The sequence below is a fragment of the Euprymna scolopes genome, chromosome 10, assembly GCF_053919585.1.
Source record: "Euprymna scolopes isolate OS-2025 chromosome 10, ASM5391958v1, whole genome shotgun sequence".
Classification (NCBI taxonomy): Eukaryota; Metazoa; Mollusca; class Cephalopoda; order Sepiida; family Sepiolidae; genus Euprymna; species Euprymna scolopes.
The window spans coordinates 23,889,273-23,907,618 of record NC_136491.1 but is presented as its reverse complement, the minus strand read 5'-3'; the positions used below and the strand labels follow the sequence as shown (position 1 = coordinate 23,907,618).

General features: G+C 34.2%; 1 protein-coding gene across 1 annotated transcript in view; it reads left to right on the top strand.

The window, feature by feature from the left end:
- Positions 1-1,957: 1,957 nt before the first annotated feature.
- LOC145286382 (neuropeptide FF receptor 2-like) overlaps positions 1,958-18,346 on the top strand; it is a 557,550-nt gene continuing 541,161 nt past the window's right edge. Inside the window, exon 1 of the mRNA XM_080135310.1 lies at positions 1,958-2,408. Coding sequence (XP_079991436.1) covers positions 2,081-2,408 — 328 coding nt within the window. The 5' untranslated portion in view covers positions 1,958-2,080. The remainder of the gene's footprint in view (positions 2,409-18,346) is intronic.

Here is an 18,346-nt window from a genome sequence, read left to right as displayed (position 1 = left end):
TCCATAAACTTTATATAGACGGACACACCGACATTCTTTGATGTCCACGCGTGTCGATAAAAACACACGCCCGTATATACGTATGCGAACACCCACATACACTTTTACTTGTCGGCATCAGCTAGCTTCGTACGGCGTTGCGGTCGGAGTTTTAACACCAGGGAACTTTCAAACCTCTTTCCAGTGAATTACTGCAGCTGGTAAAATCCCTCAAAATAGGAGAAAAACCAGGTTTTCAACCATAAGTAACGGATTATACACAGCGTATTTATTCTCAAGATGGATGCCTAATAGTTGTTTTATGCCGGAACCAAATATAAAGTTTTATCAATGTGCTTTCGATGTCTCGATCAATAATATTGTTGTTTTTAAAAAGAAAATCATGACACGTGCTTGAATTTACCGAAATAGTTGCCCGAATTATGACAATAGGTATAATGATATAATATAACGCCTGATTCTGATAATGTAGTATATGTATGTATACGTTTTTAAGGTTTCAAATTTAGATTAGAAATGTAACAAAAAAAACAATGAATTTTAATTTATTTAAAAAATATTTAGTAGAGGCTCAATTTTATAGATAAAAAATTTTAAGAACTTAATCACAAAAAAAAAAATAACACCTGACCATTATTCTTCAGTAGTATAGAATCCTGTATAATGTAGGTGTCAGTGCGTTAATATCTAAATACACATGCACACACACATATTATAAAATTACCAAAGTTTAATAATTTATAATGAAGCCTTTTAAATGACACAGTGGCTACGATTAGCGTGCAGTATTTGTTCAGATACTACACTGCGTCTTTTCTATCCTCATTTAGTGAAGAAGAAATGCTTCAAAACTGTGACATTTTTTTTTGTTTCAATGTAGAGTGTCCCATTTTGAGGGAAACTGAATTTTGTCCACATTAAAAACCGACTTAAGGTTTAACTTAGTCTTTGCAGGAAAGGCAGGTAAACAGTGACGAAAACAAAATATCAAAATCTCAGGCGTATAAGCTCTTTTCACTGTATTGTGTAGGTATACCGGCATTTTTTCCTTTTATATAAATATATATATATATATATATATATATATATATAGAGAGAGAGAGAGAGAGAGAGAGAGAGAAAGAGAGAAAGAGAGAAAGAAAGAGAAAGATAAATAGGAAGTATTGATGAGGAATTTTCCTATTTTCTTTAATTGCTCTATCTAGTATATTCAGCCTCTTATTATCTTGATAAGTTCCAGTTTTAAGATAATATCGTATATATATATATATATATATATATATATATATATATATATATATATATATATATATATACATTATGCGCGTAAATTTTATTTAATTATAAAATAAATAAATAGTTGTTAATATCGCTAAAAATAACGTCAACAACAAATTATATATATATATATATACCAACACACACACACACACACATATATATATATATATATATATATATATATATTACTGCGAGGCGTCGTTCTTTAATCCGTTACGCTTAAGATTGTTCTGTCACGCTCAAATTTGGAATAGCGTATGTTTAGTGTTAAACGCGTAGATTGAATGGACCTCTCTTAGGAGTATTTTTCTTTTCTTTTCTTAAATTGATTTTCTATCTTTATCGTTGTATACCTGGAAAAAATCAATAATCGTTTCAATGGTTTACATAACTTTCGAAGAAAGGAAGCGAAGCTAAGCAGTATATTTGTTTATTTGTTTATTTATTTGTTTATTTGTTTATTTATTTGTTTATTTATTTATTTATTCTTAATGGTAGGTTTAAAAGCTGTATAGATTTATTACCTGAAAAACAAAAAGTATCCACAAAGGTCTTTCTTATTTCACAGTATTTTCGTATTGACTAATACTTTTTGCTAAAATATAACTAAAATAACCAGAAGGAAAACATGTATTTTTACGAGATACACAGCCGGTCGACATATCTCTGGTAGTGGTCAGCGTGAACAACCTCACCTCCGACCGATTGATCTACCTTCCTGTCGCCAATTTGGTCACCAATCAAGTTCACTCGTGTCACGCGAGGAAGCCGGCCACACACACCCAAAAAAAAAATAGTCATGGATGATTTCAACGTGGAGGAGTACGAACTGAGTAATATCTCGTATCCAAAGTCCCATCTCAAGAGTATCGTCCCATGGGAGGCCGCTTTGAAGGTTGTCTTTTACAGTTTGGTCATCATATTTTCGCTAATTGGGAACGTCCTCATCATCGTCATTGTGGCGAGACAAAAGCGGATGAGGACGGTGACAAACTTCTACATGGTCAACCTGGCCGTCGCTGACCTCTTGGTCACTCTCTGCTGCAGCTGGGTCCACCTCGTGGACGATCTCACCGAAGGATGGGTGTTGGGGGCCTTCTTTTGTAAAATAAACTCCTTCGCACAAGGTAAGTGAACACAAAACAGTAAAAGTTTTCTTATTTATAAGGCGTTACTTTCTGGCGCGAATTATTTTCCCGCTTTATTTAAAGCACTTGTTTGCGCGCGCGACTGCTTCATATTTGTGCACGTGCAAGTGCGTGTTTGTGTGTGCGCGTGCAAGCGCTTGTTTGTGTGTGCGCGTATGCGCGCGCGTGTGCGCGCGTGTGCGCGTGCGTATTCATACTTGTATTTAGTTTGCTTTACGGCATATCAATCCTTGTGTGTTATGCAATGCTTAGAGCAGTAAACACGAAGACTATTGCAAGTAATTGATATTATTGTCCAAAACTGATGTGGAAAAAGTTAAGATAAAAAAATATTATTTACAAAAATAGATAAATAAATTTTATATTTATCAATGAACGCGTTCAGCTAGCGTCAGCCGTCATAAACGGTGTTCAAAGGAAAGAAACGTGCATTATACATTTTGACGGCTTTTTTGATTAATTGCTGGTGATAAAAGCAGGAAACACAGGAAATTATTGCAAGCAGTTGATTGTATACCACTGATTGAATAAAAGTTTCATTTTTTTTTCAGCAGAGATTGTGAATTCATGCCTTCATCAATGGTATTACTGCAAAAAATAATTAATAAACCATTCGATGAGATTCGAACTTCGCATAGACGATTCCGTCGTCCACGCTAGTTTCTTTTACAATAACCACACGCTCCGTGTGTGTGCGTGTGTGTATAATTGCATATGCATTTCTGTTTGTATACGCATCGATATGCATCTCCATAAAAACATTTTTAACGGTAATAGACTTTAAACATACGCTTTAAACCGTTACTGTTTGATACCGCGTTAGGTGTGTGCGCGCGCGTGTGTGTGTGTGCGTTCGTGCTGGATATCGTTGCACGTGTGTATGTATGTGTTTGTGTGTGTGTGTGTGTGTGTGTGTGCGTTTGCGTGTAATGTGTTTGTGTGTGTATTATCATATCACGTGTGTGTGTGTGCTTGTGTGTATGTGTGTGTATGTGTGTGTATGTGTATAGTGGGGGGGGGTATTACCGTGCTCTACGTCTGGATTCGCAGTTGTGAATGTGTGTCCGAGCGTGAACGCGTATACATGCATTTTTCGTAAAGATATTTATTTAAAAACAAAAACATGAAACAAAAAAAAAACATACGGATTGCATATTTTTGGATTAGGTATCTTCTTTTCATTACACAAAACTAGCTTCCCGCCTTTTCATACACCTCGTTCGCACTACTGCGTTCGTTTCGCCGCGTGTGTGATCGCAGTATGAAATCGATTATCCCACGTTAAAATTATAGATAATTTAGCTGTTGTTGTTCTAATGTATCACATCGAATGAATCAGATGCTTATTGTTGACATTAGTTTCCTCAATATTTTTCTAGTTAGAATTGTTTCTATGAAAGACATCGGCTACTTACGAGGGAGATCACGTGAAGATTTCCAATATACCTTGTGATTTTTTTTTAACTAACTTGATTCGAACTTGTCACTCCCAGGTTCTCAGCCCGTGTCGTTAACCACTTAGCCACCGTTACCTCCCAGCTGACGTATTTTGTTCATTCATAAAGTGATGGTTCTTGGAAACGTATTTATCTCAAATTTACTCTTAGGATATAAGTAAAATAGCAACTTGTATTCAATTGATCGTTTCAGTTTTGTAGCTATTTACTTGATCCCCGACGGCGGAAAAGCTTAACATAAGTCGATTCTTAATGCCGGGAAATTTATCAACTCAAACAAGATCGCTCTAGATTTGGAACAAATGAAAATGTCCAAAGTTGAAAGTTACTTCTCTTCCTCTCTTCTGACAACAGAACATGTACTAAACTCTGATCCGAAACGGAAGTAGACTATCTCAAAAGGTTAATATCTTTTATAAAGCATACAAGCTACTACAACTCGATGTACATATGCATGTTTCCATTAGTCGTACTACCGTGCTAGAAAACTTCTAACACCCGAAAGTATCCTGTACCTCTATAAGGCCACCATTCGTCCATGTATGGAGTATTGCTGTCATATTTGGGCTGGTGCATCGGCTACTAGTCTCTCGCTCCTTGACAGGGTTCAAAAGAGAGTCGCAAATCTGATAGGCCCTAAACTGGCATCTAAGCTTCAGCCTCTGTCCCATCGTCGAAACGTTGCATCCCTCTGCCTGTTCTACAAGTATTTTAATGGTGTATGCTCTGATGAACTGCAAGCACTTGTGCCCCCACGACGTGAACACCCTCGACAGACCCGACAAGCTGCAAAATCCCACCCCCACACTGTAGAGATCCCTAGATGTAAAAGATCTTTCTACTCCAGTAGTTTCTTCCCCAGAACTGCTAGACTTTGGAATTCCATTCCAGGTCACTGATTCCCCAACTGTACTGACATGCAAAAGTTCAAGTGCAACGTGAACCAACATCTTGCTGCCCAAATCCCTACATAGTACCCCAGTAGTTGTTTCCCCTGATAGTAGCCCCCTACACCAAAGTGGCAATGTGCCTTGTTTGGGGTGAAAATGTAATTAAAAAAAAATCATACTTGTATTATACGTGTGCGCGTTTGTGCGTGTGCTTTAGTGCTCGTATTAGCGTGCATGTGTACATATATATATATATATATATATATATATATATATATATATATATATATGCACATTTGCGCGTTTGCATAGCTCTACAATGACAATGATTCGTGCATTTGCACGGGTGCATATCTGTACATTTGCACGTGTGCATATCTGTACATTTGCACGGGTGCATATCTGTACATTTGCACGTGTGCATATCTGTACATTTGCACGTGTGCATATCTGTACATTTGCACGTGTGCATATCTGTACATTTGCACGGGTGCATATCTGTACATTTGCACGGGTGCATATCTGTACATTTGCACGGGTGCATATCTGTACATTTGCACGTGTGCATATATGTGTATTCTTATTTGTGCATATTTGCGCATTTACACATATGCATGTCTCTACATATGCATGTCTGCAAATTTGCTATGCATATCAGTTCCCGTAAAAAAGGAAAAAGAAGACGAAAAGGAAAAAGAAGAGGAAAAAGAGAAGTGACATTGTATAATCAGAGATTGGTGATAATCGTTACAGGTTGAGATTTTTTTTTACGTGGGTTTGTATCTTTCAAATGAACAGGATATATAGGCACATTAAGGATGTGTTTTCACGGTAATCTGAACAGAATTACACTTTTATAGTATACTAGGGGGGGTACCCGGCGTGGCCCGGGTGTTTGTAGGTGTGTGTATGGGGGGGGTAATAACCCTGAAACGATGTTAAAAAAATCGGAAAAACCAAAACCAAAAAAAAAAAAAAACAGCGAAAAAAAAAACTCTGTGTGTATAGGGGGGAAGTAAACTAAAGAATAAGCGAAGTAAAAAAAAATAAAGAAACGTTTCCCGCGTGTCTAGAGATGTAAAAAAAAATAGCTTTGGTCATGAGGCTGGATTGAACCCGGGATCCTTGACGCGGAGGTGAAACAAACTCCAACCACTTAACTGTCTAGGCCAAGAGTAAGAGGAATTGATTATAGTGTTAAAATAAGGCTTATAAAGCGAGTGAAAGAGGTTTGATTGACAGATAGCCACTAAATGAGGTCATCGAGTGAGCGTTACGAGATGACGTAGCAGTATTTTATTTTTTTGTTTCACTTCACATTAGCGTTTATTAAATTACGTATTTCGTTTCCTGTCTAGACATCTCTCTCTATCTGTCTCTCTCTCTCTGTTTGCGTTTGTGTATGTCTCTCCCCCCCTCTCTCTCTCTCTCTCTCTCTCTCTCTCACTTCGTCTTCCTTACTCTAAAGACTGTTACTAAAAAACAAATGGCGTCTACTGTTTTTGTTTTTTTGTAAAAACTTCGATCGTTAATATTTTTTGTAAGCGTATATTTTTTTACTTCACATTTTTGGCTTGTTATTTTTCGTTTAACTATCGTATCTAAGTATTTTTAATGTGCTAATAACTTTGGTAACGTTGTCATAGTGTAGAAGTTCATAGTTTAGCTTGTGTGAGGGTTAAATTTTTTTTACCGATAACAACATTTTTAAATTTTAAATTCAGACTGCCATTAGAGCTTGCTGACGTCAAGATCACGTGACATGACTCAGCGGGTTTTAGATATAAGTTGACCCAAAATACACGGCCCCGTGTATACTTTATGTAGAAGAGTTGGCGCCTGTATTTTGGGGGGCAGTTATAAATCGATTTAAAAATATGTAATGTTTAACATTAAAATGTCACTTTTTTGCCCCCCCCTGCAGAAAATCGATAAGTTGACGCACTTCTGATGGTCCTTATGGGCTAATTTTTCGATATTTGTAGTCCGGGGGGTGGGGCTTAAATATGATACCAAGTTTGTGAATTTTTGTTCAGTTGGTCAAAAGTTTGTAGCAGACACACAAACATACATACATACATTTTCGCTTTAATATATATAGATTATTTATGGGTGAACGTGTCTGTGTTGGTGTGTGTGTGTGTCTGTGTACATTTCACTACGCAATAACTCTGTCAATTTTAAGTCTACAGACTCGAAATTTGATATACAGGGTACTGAGATTTGGGAAAATCGATGTGATCGGTTTTCGGCCAAACTCCTCCGACAATTTTGGGTCTAAACACTTGACATTTTAAATGTGGGTTCCTTGGTCATGCATCTAACTTAATAACGTGACTTGAGCTCAAAAGAATAAATTTTAAGGGTCATAATAGGGGTCAAAGTTAAAAAAATTACCGCTTTTTTTTTTTGCTCAGCATACACCTCCAAACACCCGGGCAACGCCGGGCACCCATGCTAGTATATATATATATATATATATATATATATATATATATATATATATATATATATATATATATATATATATATTGTATTAATAAAGGTGAAGTTGCAAGCTTATTCCATTCCTATAACTTAATTCGCTTCAGGTGGTATTCTTTATATCTCTGCATTATATTACTTTATATATATTTCAATCCCCTTTGTATACTTCAAGCAAACTACATTTACTTCTTAATACTTTAATATTTAATGCTTTTTTTTCATGTTAATCTTTAGACCAATCTGTGGCACGTTGAAACGGCGTAAAATTTATTTCAATTCAGATATGGCGAGACTACACATCATAACAAGCTGATAAATAATCAGAATAGATTTTGAGACTTATAGATTTCCAATTTACATGAGACTAGAATGATTATGACATAACGACTCTAAAAATTTAACATCTACACACCTAAGCAAACGCGTTCGTTTACCACATACACATAATCACATACACATACACTCACATATACACACAAATCTTCTTGTATACGAGGGCGTGCAATAAGTAATGACCTTCACCCACTTGCAGATGTCTGATCTAGCTGAAATTTTGTATGTGCAATGATTTATATCTCTATAGGTTATGTGGCAAATTACAGCTCTGAACTATTTGTGGTTTCTGTTTTATACGTGTTTGAACTGAGTCAAGTGTGAAATAGAGCCTGTTGAATGTCGAGCAGTGATCTGGTTTTTGTATTTGAAAGGACGCACACCACAAGAGACTTTTCACTATGATCCAGAGACTAAAGCCCAGTCAATGCAGTGGAAGCACTTAGACTCACCACCTCCAAAGAAGGCAAGGGTGCAGCCCTCCACTGGCAAGGTCATGCTTAGTCTTCTGGGACCAGGACAGAGTAGTGATGACAGATTTCCTGGAAAAGGGTACCACAATTACAGGAGCCTATTATGCTTCACTTTTGAGGAAATTAAGGGAAGCTATCAAAATCAAGAGGCGAGACAAGATCAGCAAAGGTAGCCTCCTCCTACAGGACAACGTTCCGGTCCACAACTCGCATGTCACCAGATCAGAAGCACGGGTGTGTGGTTATGAAATCCTACCCCATCCCTACTTCTCTCCTGACCTTGCACCGTCTGACGTTCACCTTTTCCCAGCCATGAAGTTGTTTTTGAAAGGAAAGCGTTTCCCAGATGATGCAGCCTTGATTTCTGAAATCACGTCATGGTTGGAGGACCAACCTGGGGTGTTCTACAAAAACGGTCTCCAGAGCTGCATCAAACGATGGGAGAAATGCATAACTCTGGGTGGTTCCTGTGTAGAGAAAGACTAATAACTGTGCCAATTTTCGTTGCTCTATTTCTATGGGAAGTGTGTCAGGGGCATTACTTATTGCACGCCCCTCGTAAGTTGACTAGTGCTGTGCTTACATCACCAACATATATCGATGATTCCTTTCAGTCTCAAGAGGCAATGAACACTCCTGTAACTGTAGCTGCACGTGTAACTGTGAGGCAAGTCTTACGCAATGACCAACCGCACAACTCCTTAATTGGTACTGCTTGGGTCTTTTCGCAAATAGAGGCCCAAGACTAACTGGAAACAATGCCAAGATAAGCGTAGTGTACATACAACACCTGAAATTCTCAAATAGTCACCCATTTAGTACTGACCAGAGTCAAGGTTGCTTAACGCCAGTGACCTGCTGGAAACCAGTGTATCAACACGATTATGCCGTACAAATGTATATAGAGTTATACTAATCCAGTTCATAGATTATTTTCTCCACGTAAAAAGTTACATCTTGAAAATCCACTTGCTTAGTAGTGGATGTTATTTCTATCTTAAGTCTTATCCTTTTCATAGCTATAAGATTGTCTTTCTAGTCTGTTTTCACTATTTAATCCACTTTGAGTTTCTTTACAATCAATAAAACATTTTCTTTACACAAACCCATGATTTCTATACCGATGCTTATAATAAGATTATATAAGATGTAAAGATCAATTAAGCCTGACACCGCAGCTGGGCGTAAATACCCAATGAGATATCGAAACATCTCGTCTGGATGATTTTAATCTATAGTGTATTTTTTAATAAGGACGGTTGTCCTACATATCCTAATGACATTTATATCTAAAATGCCAAAAAGAAGTCTACCAAAAAGATGTCTATCAAGAAAGAAGTCTACCAAAACAGAAGTCTACCAAAAAGAAGTCTACCAAAAAGATGTCTCCCAAAAAAAGGGTTTATTAGTGGAAGAGATTAATTTTGAACGCTTTAGAAATTGTTTAACTATTTACGTTTTTTTGTGTGTGTGTGTATTTTTTTTTGGGGGGGGTCCCACAACAAAAGGAGGATGGATCTGTAAATTCACTCTTGTCTGTTCGTCCGTAGATCTGTCCGTACTCAATAATTGCCCCTTGGAATTTTTTGCTCTCTCTCTCGCTCTCTCTCGCTCTCTCTCGCTCTCTCTCTCTCGTTCGCTCGCTCACCTAACAATTTACGATTTTTGTAAACAATTCTTTTAGCTTTTCTAAAACCAAAAAATACTTCTGTTGAGCAAAAAATAATTAATGAAAAAATTTTCGCTCGCTCAATTTGTACCTTTATTTCAGTAATTAATTTATACTTTTTACAAGCATAGTAACGTTTTTTAAGGCAATTCATTTATATATATATATATATATATATATATATATATATATATATATATATATATATATATATTTAATTATTTTAGTTTAGTATGTATGCATTCTCCCATGTATAGAGCATTGTTGTCACATTTGAGCTGGTGCATCTGCTATTAGTGTCTTTCTCATTGACAGGATTCAAAAGAGTCACCAACCTGATAGGTCCTGAACTGTCATCTAAGCTTCAACCTCTGTCCCATCGACGAAATGTTGCATCCCTCTGCCTGTTTTACAAGTATTTTAATGATGGGTGCTCCGACGAACTGCAAGGCCTTGTACTTTCTCGACGTAAATACCCCCGACAAACCCGACACGCAGCAAAGTCCCACCCCTTCACAGTAGAAATCCCTAGATGTAATAAAGCCTTCTACTCTAATAGTTTCTTCCCTAGAACTGCTAGACTTTGGAATTCCCTGCCGTGTTCCTGTTTTCCCAACTGTGTACTGACATGCAGAAGTTCGAGTGTAATGTGAACAGACATCTTGTTGCTCAACTCCCTATGTAGTATCCCTGCAACTTATGTCCCTGATAATAGTCCCGTACATCAACGTGGCACTGTGCCTTGTTTGGGATAAAAATGTAATGAGGAAAAAAACGTTCTACGATGAATTTAAAGAGAGAGTTATTTTGGAAATGTCTTTGATGTTTGTGTATTTGTTCATTATTTTTAACTGATAAAAAAATATCATCGACATACACTGCGTACATAGATTGTTGTATTTTGTTATTCAATATGTTGTTTTCAAGGTCTGTCATATAGAATTCGCTAAGAACTGAACCCATTGAAACTCCGTCAATTTGAGTGTTTCCTATGATACTTAAGTAATACGAATTTACCGTGTTCTTTTTTTAGTATTTAAATTGATTTTTAAGTGAAACAAGTGACGAGTTATCGTATATGTTATTGATGTTTCCCTTACAGCTGCAATAGTCCGTTTCGTTTTTTTTTCTTTCTTAGGATTTGCATTAATTCACATGTAACGTAAACACCAATTTACTTTTTTTTTACAAAGGAGTCACCACTTATGAAGGCCCAGAGGGCACTCGAGGATAAGGGTTAATAAGTGTACAGTGGACAATGAGACAAAGACATAATTGTTAGTAGTGGAAATTTGAGAAATTGGATTACTTAAGGGGAACGGATCATCAAGAACTTGTTTACATTGGACTTGAAGACGATCATATTGTAAACAAAAGGAACAGAGTTCCACAGGTGTGCAGTTCTAAAAAATAAGCTTTGTTCATGGAACCTACGTTTAGGTTTAGGCACGGATAAAAAGTGGGGGAAATTATTGGTAGTGTTTTCAGCTAGACGAGTGTTTCTCGTGAAAGTTTGGCGAGAGGGCCATATATTTGAGCTCAGACGAGCATTTCACTATGTATATTCGATCAAATACATTAAAATAAATACATTAAAATTTTTGTTAATTTATAATATAAATCTCACCTGCCTGTTTAAATACATGTATGTATGTATGTATGTATGTATGCCTAAAACTTTCAACAGAGAGCAAGGATTTTCACGAGATCGGTATCGTGTTGAAGATCGATCCTTCGGACGACAAATACCGAAAAATTGGCTAAAATCAGTAATTCCTTGCCTTTCAACTGGGCACTTTTCTACAGAGACAGTTCGCTTTTTTCGACGATATTTTCAAAAATCAATTGATGAGACTTAATTTAAACCTTTGCCACTTCCTATTTGGTGATGGACGCAACGGCAAAGACGTCACGTTTTCCTTTTCACGTTCGTTTCCTCCTTTGCGGTACACGGGTACGAGCCTGCCTACTAACCTTTTTCTTTTTTTTTTTTCTTTTGCTCAACACGCACCTCCAAATACCCAGGCAACGCGTGGCACCCAGACTAGTAAATATATAAGCGTATTAATCTAAGATATAATAATTGGAAGAGAAGAATTAGATTTATGTGTCTTAACTGTTTCGTATACGTAACCAGGTTTATAGTCCGCAATTATTTTAGGAAGTGATAATTATTGCTTTTAGCATTGATAAGTTGGTAATTATCGATTTTGGGGGCATTTTCAGGAGTGAAAATTTTGTGTTTTGAATAAATTAGTTCTTCTTAATTCTTTTGAAGAATTTGAAGAATTTTGAAGAATAATTTAAGGTGTAGTATGATATATAGATATGTACTAGCATTATAGTTGTGTGTCCTATTTTTTATTGGCATTAGGAGTGTGGTTACGGAGTTCATTAGAAGGCTTTTTAGATTGCAAGTTTTTTTTTGTAGATTGTACTCAGCGTCACTTTTATTTTCAGTTCATAAGGTGGCCTTGCCAGTATTTGGTAGTATTGGTGGGGGGACTTTATCATTCAACTTTGAATGTCTTGTCAAACCACTTATTGTTTAGAGACCAATCCACAGATATCACAGCACCACTTAAGGCGTCTGGGTGGCAGCACAGCCTAATAAAATTGTTGGTCTTATTAAACATTGTGTGACTTCACCTCATTTTATCACAATGTTTGACAAGACATAGCTAACTAAAACGTACAGTTTGTGCACTTCAGTTCTCTATCAACTGTGGATTAACCCTTCTTTCTAAAAATACGTTTCAATAATGCATACTTTAACACTTTTTCCTCAACATTTGTCTTTATTTAGTTTTCATAAATTATTCAGATCCACAGTTGAACTTCCAACTTATTCGCATCAATTTCTATTAACTTAATATTATTCCTCAGTGCATCCTTAAACCTTTGTGTAGGTTTATGCTGCAGTCTCTTTTAAGCTTAGCATAAAGCAGTTGTTTCGGTATCATTCCCTCTCTCATTCTCACTAAGTGCCCAGTCAAATGTATTTGATTATTGACGATCCTCATTTCTATGCTACAGTTGGGCGATTGTTCAAGTATCAGGAGTATCAGGAGTAAAGGACTTCCAACTGAGGTTCAGTATTTTACTAATGCACCTTTGAGGAAACCTTTTCAGAGCTTTAAGATGTCTTTGGTATGTAGTCCATGTTTCTGATGAATACAATTGACAAGTCAGAACACATGTATTATACACACTGACCATTGCCTTTTGTGATCACACACACACACACACACACACACACACACACACGCATATATATATATATATATATACATATATATATATATATATATGATCATAAAAAAAGAAAACAAATGTATATACTTTTGTTTTCTTTTTGAAAAGGGGAAGTATTTTCTCCCGAAATTAATCAAAGTTCCATATAACCAACGGACTTCATATACACTGGACATACCAACAACTTGGTTGCAAATTAATTATATAACGATGTGAGGAATGATAGATGAATAAACAGTTAGACATTTCTCTACTTGAACATACCCGTCTATTTGTTTGTTTGCTTTTCTTTTCTTTACTCTTCTGATTCCGGTTCTTTCCGCATTGCTTTTGTCTTTTAAAACTTCCATATATTCCTTTACCAGCAATGCTTCAAGCAAACTACCACTTATATATATTTATATATATATATATATATATATATATATATATATATATAGTGAATGAATGACAAAAGTCTATATTCCAAAGTTCATGATGTTGACCATCTTACAATTTACTCCTTTAATTTAGTTGACATTTACAATTATTGACAGTATCTGTTTTGTAGCGCAAATTAAATCATTTAATTATTTTTCAATTAGTGAATCTATTTTGACCTTAACTCATCAGAAGAAATAGCAAGAATCAATCCATCAAAAGGAAATAAAGTGCGTTTGTTAAGATTAATATTTGTGTGCGCGAAACGCATATTTTACTGTCTAAATTTCGACTCCACTTTTACACACAGTAGGATTTCTAACACATAGCAGCTGTCTTCCAAAATTCGTGATGACCGGTTAATTTAGGGGTGATTCCTCTACACATAAATATATAAACATATAAACGTAAATGCGTTTCAAAATGTTTAGATAATTTGTAGTATGTCGATTATTTCGACTACCGTTCTCATCTCGAATATTATTCGTATATAAGAAGTCAAATCACACATCCAATACAAGAATAGGGTTAGAGCTCCTAAAATCATATTAGAATTATCGGCAAAGAGCTGTGACACGACGGATATAATATGCTGAGTAATATTAGATTATCTATGGTGCTAAACTTAGTTACTTCGATCAAATCAATAGATAGAGCTATAAAATTGAATTGATTATAATGTATTGCATTTTCTCATTAAGGTGTCGTGTATAGATTGTATGGCATTGACTCAATAAACTTTATTCTATAGTCTTTATAGATTGTACTGTATAGATTGTATGTGTTGTATTGTATAGATAGTATTTGGATAGATTGTATTGCATAGATCGTATATATTGTATTATATAGATTGTATATGTTGTGTTGTATAGATTTTATATGTTACATTGAATAGATTGTATTGTATGGATTGTATTTTGTTGTATAGCTTTTACTGTATAGATAATATTGCTTTGTATAGATAGCATTGAATAAGTTGCATTGTATTTTTAAATAAAATGTATTGTGTTGATTGTATAGATTGTAATGTATTATATTCTTCCCTGCTTTTGTTTTGTTTTTTATTTGTTTTGTTTTTTCATCCTATATTTAATTATTTTGTTTTCCTATTTCCTGCATTATTTGTATTCTCTGTTATATTTCTTTCTTACTGTTTTTTTCTTTTATGTTTTTCTCTTGATTTTTCTTTCGCGGTGTCTAATGACTATGGATCAAATTTATTGCGAATGTGAAATATTTGAATTTCAACTTGGATGTCGTTTCCATATTATGTCCCTCAAAAACGCTTTAAACTACTACAAACAAAGTGAAATGAGGAAAGTGTATTAATTGATTTCTAATAAGTATTACTAAAATTCACAAATGATGGATGTATCTGAATTTTCACGAAAAGGTTTCAGCCACTCTTTTCTTTCTTTACATAAAACTAAATAAAAATATGTATAGTTAACATAACCCAACAATATACATATGTATAGCTAACATAACCCAACAATATACATGTGTATAGCCAACATAACCCAACAATATACATATGTATAGCCAACATAACCCAACAATATGCATATGTATAGCCAACATAACACAACAATATACATATGTATAGCCAACATAACACAACAATATACATATGTATAGCCAACATAATCCAACAATATACATATGTATAGCCAATATAACCCAACAATATACATATGTATAGCCAACATAACTCAACAATATACGTATGTATAGCCAACATAACCCAACAATATACATATGTATAGCCAACATAACCCAACAATATACATAATGATTGATTAATTAAAGGATGAATTCTGTACATAAATATATAAATATATACAAATACCTAACTGTATCTAAATTTCTATAAATCATTCTAAAGTAAAGTTTTTTTCTATTTTATATCTTAAATACGCGGATCTTCACATATTGGGTGAAACTTTGTGTGCACATATTTCGTACGCCAATCTTATTAACGGAATTGAGAGGAAAACAGGATAATTAAATATCCTTTATCAAATACAAAAATTAATAATTCTCAACCATCGATTCATATGACAAATAATACCTACCTACAAAATAAAAACATTCTCGTGACAAATAACACTTAGAGATCATCGTTTAAACTTCTTGATTAAACATTCATACGCAACATGACTTGGAACAAATACATTAAGGACATTGCCAAGGTTTCTGCAAAAAGACGGATTCCTTTTACTGCGATAGAAAATTATACACCCCAGAGAGTATCTTATATATATTTCCTATGATCAGTTAATTAGTTTAAGAATAGATCCTGTATATAAATATATATAAACATATATACATACATAACTTTGTATAAATAGGTATAAATCGTTCGAAAGAAAAGATATCTGATGCTAACAGCATTTCCTTAAGCGTTTTAATATATTTGTTTTATTTTATATCTCCATTATGAAGGTCTTCATATATTGGATGAAACTTTGTGCACACGTATTTGGTACATCTTATGAACAGGATTAAGAAATAAACAGGAGAATTACACGATGTTAATACATATATTAAACCATGTGTCTACAAAAATAACGAACGTTAGATTACTATTTTAATTCCAACTATTACAACATCTATAATAATAAAATTCAGACAGACAAGAAAAATGTTGAACTATTTTTATTTGTGTTCTTAGGAAATAAAATTATCTGACCGAAAGAAATTTTCCTTTGGGTAAACGCTGTCTCAATCAAGAGGGTTCCAATATTCGTGTCAACTATCGATGAGAGTATCAATGGAAACTAAAATAAAATGATTTTTTAGATGACAGCTGATTGTTTATATAACTTGTATTGATTGGACTGTTGTTCTCATCTTGAGTGTTATTTATGCAATGTCTCGATCGGATTATCCTTCGTCCATCCTCAGGCATTGGTTGTTTGGAAAAGAAAAGAGAAAAGTTACGTGCTTCGTAGATATTTTCGTATTGTTTGAGTTAGAAAATTTACTAAGTAAACTAAGCCTAGATTTTAGTAGCATTCGGGAGCCTCTAATTGTAGAAAAACAACATTTTACGTAAACTTTCGACGATGGAAGGAAGATAATCCCTTGTAAATTTTTATTGGAGTTGGCGCCACTTTTTCAACTAATTTTCCACAAATTCGAAACATTAACAAAAATGGAAACTAACTCACAGAATACGAAAATATCTACGGAGCGAATAATTTTGCTCTTTTCTTTTTCCAGCAACAATATGCCTGAGGACGGTCAAAGGCAATCCGACCAAAACGTTGTACAAATAACACTCAAGACAAGAATAATAGTCCGATCAATACAAGTAATTAAAAATTAATTGTTGTTTACTGGTCGCTTTTCATTCTGAATGTGTAGCCTGTAGAAATGTATCATTCAATTGCCAATTTATTAATCTATTGAACCATTATCCTTTAGTTGGCTTAAGCTTTGATAAACAGCAATTCATTAGTATTTTTACATCTATTTTCTATATACCTATAAAGTTATAACGTTAAGGTTTTTATCACTCAGATATTAAAAGCCTAATGTTTTTCTACTTAAAAATTATTAAACCGAACTTCTTAATATACTCATTGATATGCGAACAACAACATGCAGATTAACTAATTTGCATATTCCTTTGAAAAATGAATGTTATTAATTAATTATTCATTTTTTATTTTTTCTTATAAAATTATCGGTTTCATTAAACTATTAAGCTTAATTCTATTTACTTGTAGTTTCTACATCCTTTATAATTGCGTAGAATTTAGGATAAAAACGTTTTAGCACATGGAAATGTTATATATATATAAGAGCAAACAGTTAATAAAACATGTTAAAAACACTTTGAAAAAGAGTTAAAAACATATTTAATCTGAAAAGGAAACACTTGATAAGTAGATAGTCCTTAATCCGCGGATTATTATAAGCTCTATCTCCTATTTAGTTTTATCGAGCTTTTACTTCTGGTTGAGATTACTTTATAAATATTAATTCTGTAATATTTATAATATACTTTAGTTTTACCATCTTGGATAATTTTGGTAAATTTAATTTTTATTATTATTATTATTATTATTATTATTATTATTATTATTATTATTATTATTACCATATATATATATATATATATATATATATATATATATATATATATATATATATATATATATATATATATTCCTACCCTCTGATGAGAAGGAAAGTATTTCTTCGAAACTCCGCGGATTAAGGACTATCCACTTATCAAGTGTTTCCTTTTCAGATTAAATATGTTTTTGCCTCTTTTTCAAAGTGTTTTTAAAATGTTTTATTAACTGTTTGCTCCTATATATATATATATATATATATATATATATATATATATATATATATATATATATATATATAAGTGATCTTGTCGGTGTGTGTTCGAAAAATCTCTGCTAAACTCCTTTCAGAGTATTTGGTCTACAAACTTTAAGTTTGATATATAGGGTATTTGGACATGTAGCTCACTTTTAATTTGGTTTTGAGCCTGTAAAATAGCTTGCTAAAGGGTCAAAATGAAAAATAAACGAGTGATAGTTGCAGTAAATCAACTCGCCACGACACGCATACATGTACATCTTTATCTTAAAATGTTCTCCTTATCCATGAGGCAATATTTCAGGCGAAAACGACGGTGGGTGAAGCGTTAAATAACGAAAAAGGCTTAATCGTTTACTGCTTTGGTTTCGACTCCAGTCGATGGTATTGAAATCTTCATGAATTTAAATATCATGTTTAAGCGTATTTTACAACCGGGCAACTCCGGGCGACCTGCTTGTAGTAATATAATATAAACTTCGCATAGGTTAAACAATGATCACACAGTAATGCTTACTCAATCGTGTCAGACTGAATCGAGTGTAAAATATCACCTCGCAGAATGTGTGGTGATGGCGAATGCAAGTAA